General features: G+C 56.5%; 1 protein-coding gene across 1 annotated transcript in view; it reads right to left on the bottom strand.

The window, feature by feature from the left end:
* Positions 1 to 16,470, bottom strand: part of CLCN7 (Cl-/H+ antiporter 7) — a 24,033-nt gene extending 7,563 nt beyond the window's left edge. The window contains exons 1-14 of the mRNA XM_006741935.3: positions 16,244 to 16,470; positions 9,305 to 9,376; positions 5,766 to 5,837; positions 5,574 to 5,639; positions 4,980 to 5,112; positions 4,625 to 4,734; positions 3,997 to 4,077; positions 3,087 to 3,149; positions 2,912 to 2,995; positions 2,235 to 2,328; positions 1,937 to 2,001; positions 1,295 to 1,411; positions 577 to 631; positions 45 to 105 (exon numbers count right to left, since the gene is read on the bottom strand). Coding sequence (XP_006741998.1) covers positions 45 to 105; positions 577 to 631; positions 1,295 to 1,411; positions 1,937 to 2,001; positions 2,235 to 2,328; positions 2,912 to 2,995; positions 3,087 to 3,149; positions 3,997 to 4,077; positions 4,625 to 4,734; positions 4,980 to 5,112; positions 5,574 to 5,639; positions 5,766 to 5,837; positions 9,305 to 9,376; positions 16,244 to 16,396 — 1,226 coding nt within the window. The 5' untranslated portion in view covers positions 16,397 to 16,470. The remainder of the gene's footprint in view (positions 1 to 44; positions 106 to 576; positions 632 to 1,294; positions 1,412 to 1,936; positions 2,002 to 2,234; positions 2,329 to 2,911; positions 2,996 to 3,086; positions 3,150 to 3,996; positions 4,078 to 4,624; positions 4,735 to 4,979; positions 5,113 to 5,573; positions 5,640 to 5,765; positions 5,838 to 9,304; positions 9,377 to 16,243) is intronic.

Below are 16,470 nucleotides of genomic sequence, written 5' to 3'. Positions count from 1 at the left end.
CCCATTTTCAAAGGTCCTGGGTCCACAAAACGGAGGCTTCTCACCTGATTCGAAACATCGTCAGCCAGTAATTCAAGGCATTGAACACGGCCCCAAGAATACCACCTACGACCAGGAGGGGCAGCATGTAAGGGACACGAGAAAAAGGACAGGAGAACAGGCTCTGTGTCTCTGTGTGCTCTTCGTCAGCACAGCCTGGCAGGCGGACAGGTGGATTTCTCAAAGGCTTTGCCTTCCTTCCAAGGAAAAAGGTTTCTCCAAGTAGAAAGCACTGTTCAGAACTCATTCTATTTCTTAGAGGAGTACCCCACCGAGGGGCTTCTCCAGCAGAGGTAAAGCTCCGGTCTTCCACCTGTGGGCTCCCTCCCAGGGGTGCGTGAACGGGGCAGGGCGTGGGAGGACAGCTCATGGGCTGTGGGGGCCACAGCCCCCTCCGGCTACTTCAAAGCTGGGCCAGGCCTGGGATCTGCCAGGCCCTGACCCCGCCACATACTCTGACCCCACTGGAAGTCGCCTGCCACCACCTGGGGAGGGGGTTGAGAGACAGGAAGCGTTCCTTCACAGGATGGCCCTTACCCACCACGCCCATGGCAATGAAGATAGGAATCTCGTGGATCGTGTACACCATCGTCTGCAGAGAAGAGAACGAGCATCCTGTGAGAAGAGCATCGCCAGCCCTCTCTGCTCTGATGCGAGCACGGACAGGGCCTCCCTCTCCGCTCTGATGCGAGCATGGACAGGGCCTCCAGCACTTGCATGCACAATCGTGGGCGTCTTAGGGGAGAAGCACGGGTGTTCACAGCAGACCACACTCCCTCTAGGGCTTTCGCCTGCTCCCGGCCCGGGTCTTTGTCCACCTGAAGGTGGGGGACGGCCCGAGCTTTTGCCAAATGGGAATCAGGGGGGCACAAGTGAGGAGGAGCCCCAGGAACACATCTCATGACCCTGAGTGACCCAAGGGCTCTGCTGTGTCCATGTGCGCAGCACCCCTGGGAGCAGGGTCCCAGTGCACGGCACCCACGTGCCCCGGGTGGTCTTAGCACCCCATCTGACAGTCCACAGACTGCCCAGCCCAGACGCCCCGAGAGCACCCAGAGGGTGTCAGATGTCCTAACCTGCACAAGTAGGTCAGCTGTGAGCTTCCCTAAGTCAACTCCCGGCCCCTAGAGCTCAATCCTGCAGCTAAGAGCAACCATTTCCCGAGAGTCCACATCCTCGGGATGAACCTTAAATACGTGGCCATGGCTCCAGCCGGAGAAAAAAGCAGAAGGAACAAGAAAGCACAGCATATTACCTCTGTGTCAAATCTTCCAAAATTGATAAGCCCTGGGCTGGAGAGGTCCCATATGTTTCCATGGTAAATGCTCAGGACAAAATTCAGGGTGAAAGTGGAAATCATGGAAGCAAAGAACTGTGGGCAGAGAGGAACACAAGTGCCATCAGAACTAAGCCCGCCCAGCTGAAGCCCCGGGGCTTGGATCCCGGGGGGCCAAGAGGGGGTTGTGGGGGGGGCGGGGGTTTGAAGGGGGACCCTCCCCTCCCGTCACTCAGGAGGTGCCTGGCCCCTCATGACTTGGTGAGCACTTTGCAGCCTTGTCTGGATAAGTGTCGGGGCCAAGCCAGTGATGCAGCCGAGGGACGAGGTGAGCGGCGTGGTCTGGGGGTCCCGATGAGGAAGACAATAGGGTACAAACAAGGCCCACGGCCGACGGGGGAGGCACATGTGGCGGGAGGACAGTGAGCAGCTCAGGTCGAGTGACGGGCAGAGCCAGCCATAGCAGCCCCGCGGGGGCATGGCTCCCCGCACAATGGGTCAGAGAGCCCAGGGGAAAGCACCACAGTGCGGGCCAAGAGCCAGGTTCCCACCTGGGCAATGGAGGCCAAAGGACGGCATGGCCTGACCTCCACAAGGAAGCGGCCCTCTGCAGGCACTTACTATTCTCCATGTCAGGAACTGGTTCCAGAAGGAGGCACCCTCCTCCAAGCTGAACAGGACCCCACCTGGAATGGAAGCAGCCCAGCCCGGATGTGCTCCCCAGTACACACAGGGGAGCCTGCGCCCCATGCAGCCTCACACCCCACGACCCTGGGGCACCAAGACTGGAAGAGGCAGACCCCGGGCCTGTCGGGGGCACGTGCCTGCACCCTCACCCCGTACTCAGAGCCAGCAAACACCAAGACCCTCCTCCACACAGGAGGGACCGAGGCCTCCCCCATGCAGCCGTCCTCCTCACCCACGGGGGCTCCGAATGCGGCAGACACGCCGGCCGCAGCTCCCGCCGACACAAAGTCCCGCTTCTCCGTGTCCCTGCGGAAGTACTCAAAGATCTGCAATGGGGACACGTGGGAAGATGCTTCAGCCAGCTTCCCCAAGGGCGCTCCCTTCAGAGGGTGGCAAGGCTGGTGAGCGCCATGGAGACAGGGCCCGAGGGAGAGGGACAGGGGACAGGATGGGTCTCTGGATGGTCCACTGACGTGGATTCACGAAGACCACAGAACAGACACAGCAGCACACAGCGCCCCCACAGACCAAGAGCCAAGAAAGGAGGCTCGAGACGATGATGAACCTTCAGACCGCGCCAGAGACCCATCACACGCCTCAAAACCCCGCAGGAGATGGGAAGAAGGCCAAATAAACAAGCCACTGAAAACATGACCTTGATGTAAAAACACAAGACTGTCCTGTAAAAACCGCAAATGTCTCTGAACTCCCACGTAAAGTCAGTGCAACACCCATCAGAATGCTGGCTTTTGAGGGAAACGTGACAAACTGAAAACAAAGCAGCTTCAATCTACATGTGAGCCACTCCTGACCTCCTCCGAGGCTCTACACGCCTTTGGGCGAGGCCGTGGTCCCAGCAGAGCCTCCCAGGGATGCTGGGGTTGTCCACGTCAGGAGAAGAGCACTCACCTTGAAATCGCGCTTCAGCGACGTTGACCTCCCCTGGGAAATCCCAGCGGCAATCACAGAGCCCGAGTGAATCATCGGCCCCTCCTAGAAGCACAGGACAGCCGCTCTCAGATAAGCGTGGCTCTGAGAGAACAAACTGGCCTTGGGTCACAGGCAGTGAGCAGGGCTCCGTTACCTTTCCCACCGCCAGTCCGCCCACCACGGACAGGATCACACCAGACACTTTGATCACGAGGGTCTAGAACACAAAGGAAGGTACGTCGAGTCTCTGATTAAAGGCCACACACAGTCCGAGAACGTGTAGCAAAACTGTCCGTGAAGTGATCCAGACTATGCTCCCAGCTCCAAACCCATGAGACAAGGAAGGCGCGCAGGAGGGCCAGCACACAGTGGGCATCCTCGGTGCTGGGCTTCAGGCCAATTCTTTCCTGCCTTTGCAAACCTTCCAATTTTCTATCCCGAGAAGTTGTGTGTCCCAGAGAGCCGAAAGCAGCAAGTCCTGCTCCTCTGGACACATACCAGGTGTATCTGTTAACCCTGCGCCCATCAGGGTGGACCCTGCTGTGTGCAGCAGGCACTGGCCCCCCCGAGGCCGCCCTGCTCCCTCCGGCTGCCACCACCGGTCCTGCACCCCAGTGCACAGCTGCAGACCCCAGGAGCATCCCGCCCCAGATGGGCCAACCCGACACCTGGAAATGACCCCCGAGGAACCACGCTCCCGACACCCCAATCTCCTCAGAAACGGGGCATTACCGAAAATGTTAAGTGTAATGAATATCAAGGCAAACTATAAAAACGGGAAAAACCTCACAGTAAGTGTACCTACCACTCTAACAGAGCCTTTCTCTTCCTGAGATAGTAACCACCGTGCAGAACTTAATGCGTTCCACACAGCAGACGCCCCATTAAAGCACGTGTGCATAATTTAAAACACATAAGAGAAAATTTTACCCCCTTCCAAACAAAGTTTACGTGAAATGCACACGCACGCTCGTGGGCAGCACAGTGAGTGAGTGAGTCCAAGTCCCAGAGGTGCTGGGAGGCAAACCGGTAGCGCCCAGCCCAGCGCCCGCTCCGGGCCTCACCTTGAGCCGGACCACATGGGGGATCTTCACCCCGTTGAGGAAGCACTTGATCTGGGGAATCCCGCTGCCAGCGGCGACCGGCTGGAAGGAGAGAGAGGCCGTGCTACGGCCGCACTGGCCCAGGCGGACACGGCCACACAGTGTCCGAGCAGGGGACAGCTGCCCATGGAGGGGTTCCCGCTTCTCCCCATTCCAGAGGCAGTGATGATGGGGGGTAGTGGGGAGCAGGCCATGGGAGGGGTCAGGAATGGGGCAGAGGAGGCCCAGTGTCCCCAAGGGGGAGTGGGGGGCACCACACTGCACTGCAGATAGAAGCTTCCAGATGCTACAGCCATGACAAGGGAGAAGCCAAGAGGCAGGCCACAGGCTTCTGGGAGAAGTCCCGGAAAGAAGGGGTGCTCCCTTCCACCTGGACCAGCCCTGCTGCTGAGGCCCCGCACGGCCTGGGCACACCCCCCAGTCCTTGCTGCGCAGGGCAGGAGGAGCACCGCAGGACCCAGGCGCCTTCTGCTTTGCATATCTAACACCTGCACCAGAGGCCCCGCCGGTGTAGCCATGCAAACCTCGCCAGCAGGAGTCAGGGTTCCCACCCACAGGAACCCCTGCTGTGACCTCCTGGTGGCCGTACCTCCACAAAGGCGACGATCGCAGAGCCCACAAGCACGAACGCAGAGTTCAGTGTGGCCCACAGCAAGAGGGAGAAGGAGAGCCCGCCTCTCTCCGTGAACTTGTCGATATCTGGCACTCATCAAGGACGAGTGGCAGCTTCACCCCTGGCCTGCCTGCCGCACTCCTGCAGCCCGGCCTCCTGAGCCCAGAGCGCCATCCCGGGCACGAGATGCCACCACGCAGCCACGCCTCCCCCATGTGGTTGGCAAACACGCCCGGCTCGGAGGCCTCACCGCTGGCCCCTCCTGGGACCGGGGTGTTCTGCGGCGGAGCCCGTGCCCCCTTCTGTGCTGGGGACTACGGACAAAGGATACTGTCCTTGACGACCTTGTACTTCAGGCCAGCCACGTTCTCCACCACGATGTCAATGAAGCAGGCCACAAGGCCCGTGAGGATCCCAATCATGGCACAGATGACCCAGCGCTTCATCTCCACCGTCCGGAAGGCCTATGGGGAGGGCAACCATCAGAAGCAGGTGCAGTGGGGGTGGTCTCCGCTCACAGGCCACTCTGGAGACGGTGCGACCAGCCCCTGGGGTTCTGCAGGCCACCACCAGCAACAGCATGCCGCATGTGGGACCCCGCATCCTGGGGAGGCAGCCTCTGGTCAATTCATTATCTCAGAGGCGGTGGGCCTTCCCAACCAGCTCACAATTGGTAACTGACAGCCCAGGCACCCGACTCTGCATGTCCTTCTCCATCACACGCACCTGACACACCCACTCCCACCCCGTGTCCTGTATTGGTGTCTCTGGCTCCAGGACACAAACCAGTAGAATGAATGGTGGCTCCAGAATCAGAGGCTCGAGGACCACGGAGGGAGTGGGAGATGGCTGTGCCCAGCCCAGGGAGCAGCACCAGGCGGCTGAGAGCAGGGCGTGTTGCAAGAACACTGCAGCCCAGACTCACCGTGTGGTTGATGCGCCTCTCCTCCTCCAGGAACAGCTGGTTCTCACTGTTGTCGTAGTCCAAGCTCTGCAAGACGGCACACACAACACAGGGCTGACCCTGATGCTCCGGGTTCACAGCAGGTGGAGGTGGGCAGGGGGACAAGGGGCCCAGGGGCTGCGTGGGATGGGAGCGCAGAGGGAGAAGGCCCACCTCGTACTTGAGGGACAGGAGCTTCTCATTGTGCGGGATCTCCTTGGGGAAAGGGTGAGGGGGGTCCATCTCCTGCAGAAGGAAGAGGCAGAGCCACACGTGACAACCCGCACATGTGGGAACAAAGCACGAATGAGAAGGGAAGGGGGCAGATGTCCGTCTGGCCCACGAAACCTTCCAGGAGTCTGGAAGTGCAGGCCCACGCCCTTCAAGAACGCAGACACACGTTCCAGACAAGGTGCCAGCAGATTGGGTCCCTCGGTTTGTCCCAGCGACACATCCAAAAATCAAGGGACATCATGTTTGTGGAACCGTGAGAAATATGTTACTAATGCACGTCCCAGGTGCTGGCACCCGACTCTGAAATCCTGCAGCCTCTCTGGAGGATGTTTTCTGTGTGCTCGGACACAGGTGGGGGCTGCTAGCCAGAAAGATCAAGGCTGACTAGAGGGTAGAACTCTCAGCTCCACACCCTGACCTGTGACCTCTGCAGAGGGGTCGGGGCTGGAGACTGAGCCCAACACCCTTGACCAATGATCTCATCAACCACGCCTGTATAACCCAAAACGAAGGGGTTCTGGAGCCTCTGGGCACATGGAGGTGCCAGGAGGGGGAGGGTGGCGCTCCCGGGCAGGAGGCAGGGCCCAGAAGCTCCGAGCTCCTTCCCCACCCTCATACCCCCCCACCCGCCCCGTGGGTCTCTTCCATCTGCTGTTCCCGAGTCATAGCCTTGATGATGAACCAGTAACTGAAGTAAGGTGTTTCCCTGAGTTCTGTGAGCCGATCTAGCAAATTATGGCACTCAAGAAGGGGGTCGTGAGAACCCTGACTTACAGCTGATGACACCCTGAACGTGGTGGCGAATTCATGGAATGGGGCCTTCAGCCGCGGGGGGGAGGTCTGCATTCATGCCGGGCAGATAGTGTCAGAATTGAGTTAAATTGTAGGACACTCAGTTGGTGTCTGCACAGAACTGGAAAACTGCTTGCTGAGGAAAACCCACACATTTGGCGTCTCCAGTGTTTTGAGTAAAAACAGCTCAATACCATTTCAACAGAATAAAGGACAAAATCCTCATGATCACCTCAACAGATTCAGAAAAAGGATCTAATAAAAATTCAACACTCCTTCATGACAAAAATATGTCACAAAGAACAGAAAGGAACCTCCTCAACCTGATCAGGGCGTCTAGGAAAACCCCACAGCGCGCATCCCACTCGATGGTGAGAGACTGAAGCTTCTCCCCTAAGATCAGGAACACGACAAGCGGCACCTGCTCTGGCCCCGCTGACTCCACAAGGTTCTGGAGGTCCTACCAGGGCAGGTGGGCAAGAAGAGATAAAAGGCATCCAGAACGAAAAGGAAAAAATGAAACTCACTATTTGCAAATAACATGACCTCATATACACAAAATCCCCAAAAATACACTAAAAAATTATTAGAATAACGCATTCAATAAGATTGAAGGATATGAGATTGGTATGCAAAAATCAAAGGCTTCCCTACACACCTGCAAGAACAGCCAGAAATGAAATTAAGAAAACTGTACGCACAACAGCATCAAGAATAAAATAAAATTTATTCCTCAGATATATTCAACAGAAAAAATGTAAGACGTGTGCGCTGAAAACCACAAAACACTGTTGAGAGGAACAGGAGATGTGAATAAATGGAAAGACACTGTGTTCACGGGTCAGAAGACGAAGCATGAAGCCCCAGCTGGCGTCCTTGAAGAAATGGACACGTTGGTCCTAAAACCACATGGAAATGCAAGGGATCTTGAGCAGTCAAAATGACCTTGAAAAAGGAGAACAGGGGTGCCTGGGTGGCTCAGTCGTTAAGCGTCTGCTTTCGGCTTAGGTCATGATCCCAGGGTCCTGGGATCAAGTCCTGCGTTGGGCTCCCTGCTTGGCCAGGAGTCTGCTTCTCCCCCTCTGCTGCTCCCCCTGCTCGTGCTCATGCACTCTCTCAAAATAAATAAATAAAATCTTTAAAAAAAAAAAAGGAAAAAGGAGAACAAAGCCGGAGGACTCACTTCCTGGTTTCAAAATTCACCACAGAAGCTCTAGTCCTCCAGACGGCGTGGCCCCGGCACAAGCACAGACATGGGGATCAGTGGAAGAAACCCCCCCGTTTATGGCCAACTGATTCTCTGACATGGTGCCAAGACGACTCATTAGGTAAAGAGCATTTTTTCTGAGAAATGGTCCTGGGAAACTGGACACCCATACACAAATGAAGCTGTACCCTTGTCTTCCACCAAACACAAAATTAGTGAAAAATGTATGGAAGGTCTAAAATCACAGAATTCTCAGAAAAAATACAAGAGAAAATCTTTATGACCTTGGACTAGGCAGTGGCTTCTTAGATACGACACCAAAAGCACAGCAACAACACAAAGAACAGTCAACAGGACTTCATCAAAATGAAAAGTTTTTGTGGGGCACCTGGGTGGCTCCCTTGGTCGAGCGTCTTAACTCTTGACTTCGGTTCAGGTTGTGATCTCAGGGTCACGGGACTGAGCCCCAAGTCAGGCTCTGTGCTGGGCGTGGAACCTGCTTAAGATTCCCTCTCTCCCTCTCCCTCTGCCCGTACCCCACCTACCCACTCTCTAAAAAAAATAAATAAAAAGTTTTGTGCTTCCAAGGAAACTGTGAGAAAGTGAGACCACCCAAAGAATGGAAGAAACTTTTTGCAGATTTCGTACCTGATGAACAATGTACATCTAATGTACTAAGAACTCTTATAACCTGATGATAAAAACACAAACAACCCAATTAAAGTGGCACAGGATCTGAACTGACATTTCTGCAAAGAAGACATACGCATGGCCACCAGCACAGGAAAGATCAACTGGCCATCACCGGGCATGAGAGGGACACAGGTCAAAACCACAAAACCCTGAGGAGGAAATCACATGCAAGGCTGGGGAGTAGGGCAGGCTCAGGAAACATTCCCCAGTAGCTGCCAGACAGCCTGGCACGGGGGCGGGAGAAGAGGATATCACACTGTCCAAAGGTCCCTGACCCCAGAGATCCCTGTCCCCAGAGCTCACCTCCAGCCCACTCAGTGCCCCTCTCCCACACATGGTGCCTGCTGCCCTGGCCTTGCTTCCTGCATTTCCACAGGACAGGCTCTGTGCTCCCTGCTGGGATGCACTCGTCCCATCTCTGCTCACCTGGCTCAGCCTCAGGGGACATGGACCCTCAGAACCAACTTCTCTGGTCGCCCAGGTTCTGGCGGCCCCATGGTCTACTCCTCATTTTGTACCCCCCACTGCCCCGGCTCTGCACGGAATTGCTCACATCTGTCCCCCAGCTCTGTACAGACTGCCCATACCTCACCTGCCCCCCCACATGGACCGGCCCACACCTGCCCTCCCGCTCTGCACGGCCCTGCTTGCTGTCCGTCCACCACCTTCTTTTTGGGCGTTTACCGCCTGCACTCTGCTTGGCACCTCCACAAGAGCAGGCTTCGTCCTTCCTGGGGGCGGGTAGGCGCTGAGAACTGAAAGGTTGGGGAATGAGTCTACTACTCACCGGGTCGAGCAGCTCATCGTCCAGCTCCACGTTGCTCATCTGTCCGATCCGGAAAAATGCTGAACGTGGCGACTAGAAGCATAAGAGAAATCGTGGGGTGCTCGGTCATAGGTCATGTGGTCAGTGCTGGACCCCAGAGAAGTCCAGACTCTGCATGAGTCCAGGCCTTCTTTACCCCAGAGGCCCCGCTCCCCCCCGTTGGCCTAAGGCACGGCTGAGACTACAGACACCCGCCAGCCCTGGGGACCAAGGGCTGCAGGGCGCCCATGCCAGCATCCTTCAGGCTCCCCCACCCCACCCACTTCCCGTGTCCCCTCATCATGAGACTGAGGGGCTCCGACAGGCAGGTAGCTGTGCCCGGCCTCCAGGCAGGCCCTCCAGATACGTGGCCACACTGCCGCCAGCCACCGGGGACAGACAAGCAGACACCGCACGGCCATGGCAGAGGCCTAGGAGGCAGAACGCAGGCACCTGCCACGTTTGCATTTCAGAGAAACACGTTTCAGGGTCAGTAGGTCCCAGATGCCGCGTGGAAACATGACCCCTGGTTTCTCTTAAGTGCAGATGGGGCTGGGCGCCCTGCCGTTTATCCAGCGGCCCTGCACTCGATGGAAAACCTGCCGCAGCAACGAGAACAAATCCTATAATCGTCCCCCTGATCCACGGCTTCGGGCGCGTGTGGTCAGCAGGAAGCAGATGACCGTCCTCCTGCCGTGTGGTCAGAAGGTCAGCAGTTACCTCGTGCTGCGTCACAAGGGGCCGCTCTCCTCACTTGAAACCATCACATGGGCATTTGCCACCTCACACCCCCACAGGAGCACGGGTGAGGGTATATTGCTACAATTGTTCTACTTTGTTACCAGCTACTGCCCTACCCTCTCACTGTGCTTACCTTACTAACACTGCCAGAGCCAGGTGCCTACAGTGAACACAGTCCCCGCAACGCCCCTGTTACCCCGGCTACCACGGCACACGCTCGCCCCACAACAGGGGGAGCTTCCGAGCAGCATGCTCACGTGAGGATCAGTGTGCTCCCTGTGCACAGCTGGGCACTCTACTCCATGTGCGTGCACTCAGCGCCAGTAACACGGGGGGTGCGGAGAGAAATACGGATTCCTCTTTAAAAACACTGACAATGCCCCCAAACTGCTGAATCCAATGAGAAAGCCAGGGTGGGGCTCCCGAGCTCCAAGCCTCCGACAGGAAGGCTGGCCCTGCTGGCCACTGTGCCAGCCCAGCAAGGGATCCCAGTTCTCAAGCCAACGGTAGCCAGGAGGGGCCCGGACCTGGCTGTAGCCTCTGTTCACACAGGACACGTGTAAGCAGGGGGGGTTCTGGGCCACCAGCCTGGCCACAACAACACGAAATGCATGTCCTTGGGGACGTGTCTGTACACGCAGACCAGCCCAGACAGGTTTGCATGTCCATGCAGAGATGGACAAACCCAGCGGAGCAAGGCCAGGCAGTGCTCAAAGTCCAAGCGTGAGAGGCACAGGAGAACGTAACCCTCCCTCCGACCCGGCAGGTGGAGCCACAGAGAAAGGCAGCCTGGCCACTTTCATCTCACCCACCACTGATCAGAGAAGAAGCTCGGTTACACCGGGCAGTCATCCCTCCACAACAAGTGGGCCCACAGTCGGGGCCCATCACACATCTCCTCTCACATCTGCAGTTTCCAAGAGCCAGGCTGCAGCCTCAGGAGAGGTGTGACAAGAATGGGTCTGGTCAGGGGCGCCTGGGTGGCTCTGTCGGTGAAGGGTCTGCCTTTGGCTCAGGTCATGATCCCTGGGACTTGGGATCAAGCCTCATGTCGGGCTCCCTGCTCAGTGGGGAGCCTGCTTCTCCCTCTGATCCTCCTCTGACCTCTTTTTTTTTTTGGAAAAAAAAAAAAAAAGAACGGTCTAGTCGGCACAGATGCACTCGCTCAGGTGACACAGGTCCTCAGCGCCCGACCAGAGGATGCGAGCGAGGCGGGGCAGCCTGCACCCCAAGACAGCACGCCTGGACCGGGAGGTGGAGGCCCCTCCCTTCCCCCACTTCTCTTTTCTGGGCTTTAAGTGCATCTTCCAGGAAATATCTTTCGTGATGAAACAAGCCATTTACTTGGAGCTCAGTGATTTACTTGCTGCTGTGTCTGTTTCTTTCTCTTGAACACAGGTTAGATTACATACCGGGTCCTCAAACTGCTGACACGCACAAGAGCCTGGACGTAATCTCTGGGGTGTGATGCTGAGTGAAAGCAGACAATCCCAAAAGTGTGTAAAAGATTACACACTGAGCAGCCGCACGGACCTGACACTCAAAACGTTGGGCCAGGGCAATGAGAACAGATCGGCGCGCGGGAGGGGTGACCACAGAGGCAGGACGAGAGAGCTCCGTGCTGAGGCTCGCACTCTGCATGCTGACTGCGGTGGTGCAGACGTGGGACTTAAGGGCGGAGAAGCGCCCACGTGCCCACGTCGACGTCCCGGTGTCACCTCGGTGCTGTCATTCTGTGGGTCGGAGGCTGTGGAGGAACCTGGGGCAAGGCGCACGGGCCCTCTCTGTACGGTCTTGTCAACTTCCTGTAAATCCATACTTATCTGTAAACATTTTAAAAATGTACATGCAAATGGGACGGCCACATCACACTGAGAAACTTCCGTGCATCACAGGAGACAAGAGAGCGAGAAGGCAGCCTACACTATGGGAGAACATATTACACATCGCATACCCGAAAGGAGTTTACATCCACATGTCAAGAACTCCTACAAGTCAACAACAAAAACAACCCGGTTAAAAAAAGTGGGCAAAGGACCGAAGACACGTCTCCAACGGTGACCCACGCACGGCCAATAAGCACACGAAAACACGCTCAACACCAACAGCCAAACCACAGAGCAGCGTGTGCGGGGAGGATGTGGGAAGCTGGTGCCCTGCACACTGGGGTGGGGGAGCACGATGGTGCAGCGGCTGTGGAAAGCAGGGTGGCGCTTCCTTGGAAAATGAAACACAGGATGACCATGTGACCCAGCAATCTGACCCCTGGTGTGTCCTGAAAAGAGCTGGAAACGGGAACCCAGAGACCCTTGCACACCATGCCCATGGCAGCAAGATTCACATCAGCCAAGGGGTGGAAGCAGCCCTGGTGTCCCCTGACAGATGAATGGATAAACCTACCATGGCCCATACGGGCAACAAAAAGTCTCCTGGCCTTAAAAAGGAAGGAAATTCTGCAATCCGCTACAACATGGACGAGCCTCAGGGACGTTATGCTAAGAGAAAGCAGCCCGTCACAAAAAAACCAACACCGTATGATTCCACTCACAGCACAGTAGATTTCTAGAACAGTCAGGTTTATGGAGACAGAGAGTAGAAGGGTGGGCAGGAGGGGCTGGGCTGAGTGTTTCATGGGGACAGTTTCAGTTGTGCAAGACGGACCAGTTCCCTGGGTAGGTGGCGGGGCTGGTTACACAACACGTGAATGCTTCTAACCCCACTGAGCTGTACACTTCAAACTGGTCAAGGTGGTAAGTTTTGTTATGTGTTTTCACTCAAAGTAGAACCAACTTTAAAAACAATCTAAAGGCCATTTGCTGTCCCGCTGGGCTGTTGTGTGTTCTAGCGGCCACCAGGCTCCACGCTCAGCACGGAGGACAGAGGGCTCCAGCAGCCAGAGGCTTCCAGGCCAAGCACGCAGATGCCCATAAACAAAGTAAGTGCAAGTGTGAGGAAGCCTGTGAGGTCAGGTGGACAAGGAGGCCTGCAGGCTGAACCCCAATGAGGAGAAGGACTAAGCTGTACAGCGGGGGGCTCTCGGGACCCTCTGTCTAGGCCTGGGCCCAGCCTTGTCCCTCAGCTCTCAAGTCTACGCCCCTACTGCAGGCGGTGGTCTGTCCCACCCCCACTGACCCTGCACAGGTGGTACTGAAGGCAGGAGGGACACAGATCTGGGGAACCCTCAGGGAGGGCACTGCAGCAGCCAGCCTGAACCCTACAAAGTGAGGCTGTGGGTAGGCAGACAGAGAGGGAGGAGAGCAGGTCAAGGATACTAAGGCAGAGGAACTTCCAGGAAGAGCTGAGCCTGGTGCTAAGAGCCACCTAGGAGAAAGACGGGGTGCTCACTTATTGTAGAGAACTCAAGGGGCCAGTGAGGACAACAGATGACCCACCCCTGAGCACCCCTTCCGTGACCCTGACACTCTCAGGCTGTGGTCTGTGGCTCCAGCCGTCAAGGCAAGACACAGAGGTAACCCAGTTCCCAGAGAAACAAGATCTGTAGAACTGACTCTAAACACTAACCTGAGAGTCCTACACCCGCCTGCCTCCCCCACCCTCCCCCGGCCCCAAGGTGTCTCAGGTGGAGCTTCCTAAAGCCGAGGTCCCTGGAAATGTCCTGCATTTACAAACACTGCAAATACCCCACCCCTCCACCTCTGGAGCATCTGTTTCCGCCTCAAAGTTCCCTGTATAAGTTCTCGAAATGCTCCGCTTCCCACTGCCCACACACATGACCATGACTTGCTGGCTGACCTCACCCCCTCCTTGTCCCAGTGGGAGAATGGCAGTGACTCGCTGGTAACTCACCATCACCTCACACTCCAGCACGACCGGCCCAGGGGCCTGACAAAGGGAACAGCGACCAACAGGTGGCTCTCAACAGCCTGCTCCCGGGAAGATGGAGGCTGAGCTCAGGCCAGTCACCAGTGTATCCTGCCGGGGGCTGTGCCTACTCCCCCCTGGCACTTAGCAGCCTGGCAGGGTAGCCACGTGGCACACGCTGCCCAGAGCAGCTACTTCAGGAGCTCGGCAGGCTCTGCTCACACCACCACCACCACCACCATCCAACTCTGGACACGATGCAACAAACCCCAAAGGGCCGGGAGGTGGCCATGAGCTCCCACGTCTGATTCACTAGAACGTTCCTGTAGGGTGGTTGTTGGTCCGGGCTGTCATTTTAGTTCAAATAGCCCCAGACTGACAGCAGCTTACAGGCCACCATCTGCTGCAGAGCCTAGCGCTGAACTCAGCCTGCGGACCCAAAGCAGACCTTCCCCACAAGAAAGCCGGCATCAAGGAATCCCGTCAGTGGCCAGCGGAGTCACCCCATGAATGATAACCCAATGACAGTTGCTTTCGTGCTGCTCTTTCCAACACTAATCCACTGAGAGTGCCTACTGTCCACCAGCTGGGACAGGCACTGCTCAGCACAGCACACACATTCACCTTTCTGCAGGGAGGACCCTGAAGCAGAAGAGGCCATGGGGCTTGCCTCCTGGGGTGCGGAGCGGTCTCCCCCTTGCCACCGGTCCGCACAAGGCGGGCTACGATCTTTGAAGACTGAAATCTCCAGCTTCCTGCAGAACTCTCCCTGAAGTAAAGCCAAATTCAAAGGCAGCAGCTGCCCCTTACAGGTCTGACCCGCCTCTCTCCCCACTCCGATCTACTTTCCAAACTCAAAGAGGATCTCAAACACACTCTCCATCCTTTCCCACCTATTGCCCCCCTGAGGGTCTTGCACTCCTCAAGACTGGACCCAAATGGGACCTCTCCTGCCCTTGGGGCCCCTCACACAGTCTTCACAGAGCACCAAGCGTGTTTCTCCACGAGCCTACATCCAGTAGGAAGGAAGCTGCTTCTGCTCCCGTGTTCCAGGCAAATTGCATGCAGCTGGGCACACAGTAGGTGCATAATAATTCTTTTTTAATTGCTTAAGAGAAACTAGTCAGGTGTTGCTAAACACAAATAAACAATAAAGTTGCAAACATTTTTTTAAGACTGATTTTTTTTAAGAGTTCAAAAGGCTCTTCTTAAACCCAACACCCGTGTCTACTTGCAAGAGAAGTGGGAAACGCACATTCAGTCCTGAGATAAACCCAAATTCCACCTTACCGTTTCCAGTCTCTTTACCTGACGACCCTTAAAGCCAGTTTTACAATTCCATTTGGTAGACCCCAGGTTACTTTCTTTTAAAGGGAAAAAATAATGTTCCAAGAAGAAAATAACAAAGCACCCTTAAGGCTCCCCTCCAAATTAGCCATTTCAGATCACATCTCATGTAGACGCAGAGCATTTCGGGACAAAATTTCACTCAAAAAGCAGACTTGCACTTTCACTCTGATGCGTTTCCAAGGGACTGGGGGAACCTGAAGATAAGCCCTACAGAAACAGCCTGACGTTTGTGTCCTTCCTAATTTTTAAGGACCGTTCTAACGTTTAAAGGACAGATACTGAACAACAGAAGAACAAATACCAAAAATAGAATAAGACCAAACAACGCATAAAAACAGCTCATGAAATCAAAATGAACACAACACACATACGTGCATGCAAAGACGCAAACCGCATCGCTAATGCGAACACACGGCAACCACTCTGACTTGTTGCTTACAGCGTCTGTCTGCACGCTCTCATTTCATTTAGTTGGTAAGGAAAACTGGGTGCAAATACCTGTCATTTCTAAGATCGCCCTGTACCCATCCCTGCAGAGAAGAGTGGCCCACAGAGCCCCACACTGCAAGAGAAAACTCGGCAGGCGGAAGCTCGTGCGCGCTCAGAAAACAGTGTCATGGTGAGCTCGGCCTGCTCCTCGAACCCCACCAGTCACCCGGCCCAGAGCTTCCTCCCAAGACTCCAGAACCCCAGGGCCTAGGTTCCGATGCCAGCAAATGCCATCTGCCAAGGAAGACCCGGGGCACGTTCCCGCACCCGTCCGCGGCTCAATTCCCTCCTCTTCACCGGGGGACGGGGGGAGCGATGGAAGCACCAATGCGCCGGTCAGCACCCGCCAGGCACAGGGCCAGCCACCGGCGAGTGAGCGACCCTCCGCCTGCCAGAGCCACTGACTCCCGAGTCGGAGTGGCGGGGAAGGCCCGACCCACGCCCGCCACGTCGACGCCGGCTCCCGGCGGCGGGGAGACTGAGGCGCGGGCCGGGGCTCTCCTGGCGGACGGGCCTCACCTGACGGGCGGCCGCCGGCCCGGCTCCGTTCAACAGCGGCGTGCTCTCGCCGGCCGGCGCCCCGGGCCGCGCCGTCCTCCGCAGCAGAGGCGCCGCCTCGTCGTCGTCCAGGTCGCGGCCGGACCACGACACCTTCTTAGACACGTTGGCCATGGCCCGCTACGGACCGACCGGCCCGAGAAGCGCGGCGGCCCGGTGTTTGTTCTCGTGACCCGCGCCGCGGCCAC

Source organism: Leptonychotes weddellii, chromosome 5 (genome assembly GCF_054177405.1).
Source record: "Leptonychotes weddellii isolate Sample4059 chromosome 5, ASM5417740v2, whole genome shotgun sequence".
Lineage (NCBI taxonomy): Eukaryota > Metazoa > Chordata > Mammalia > Carnivora > Phocidae > Leptonychotes > Leptonychotes weddellii.
This window is presented reverse-complemented; position numbering and strand designations above follow the sequence as displayed.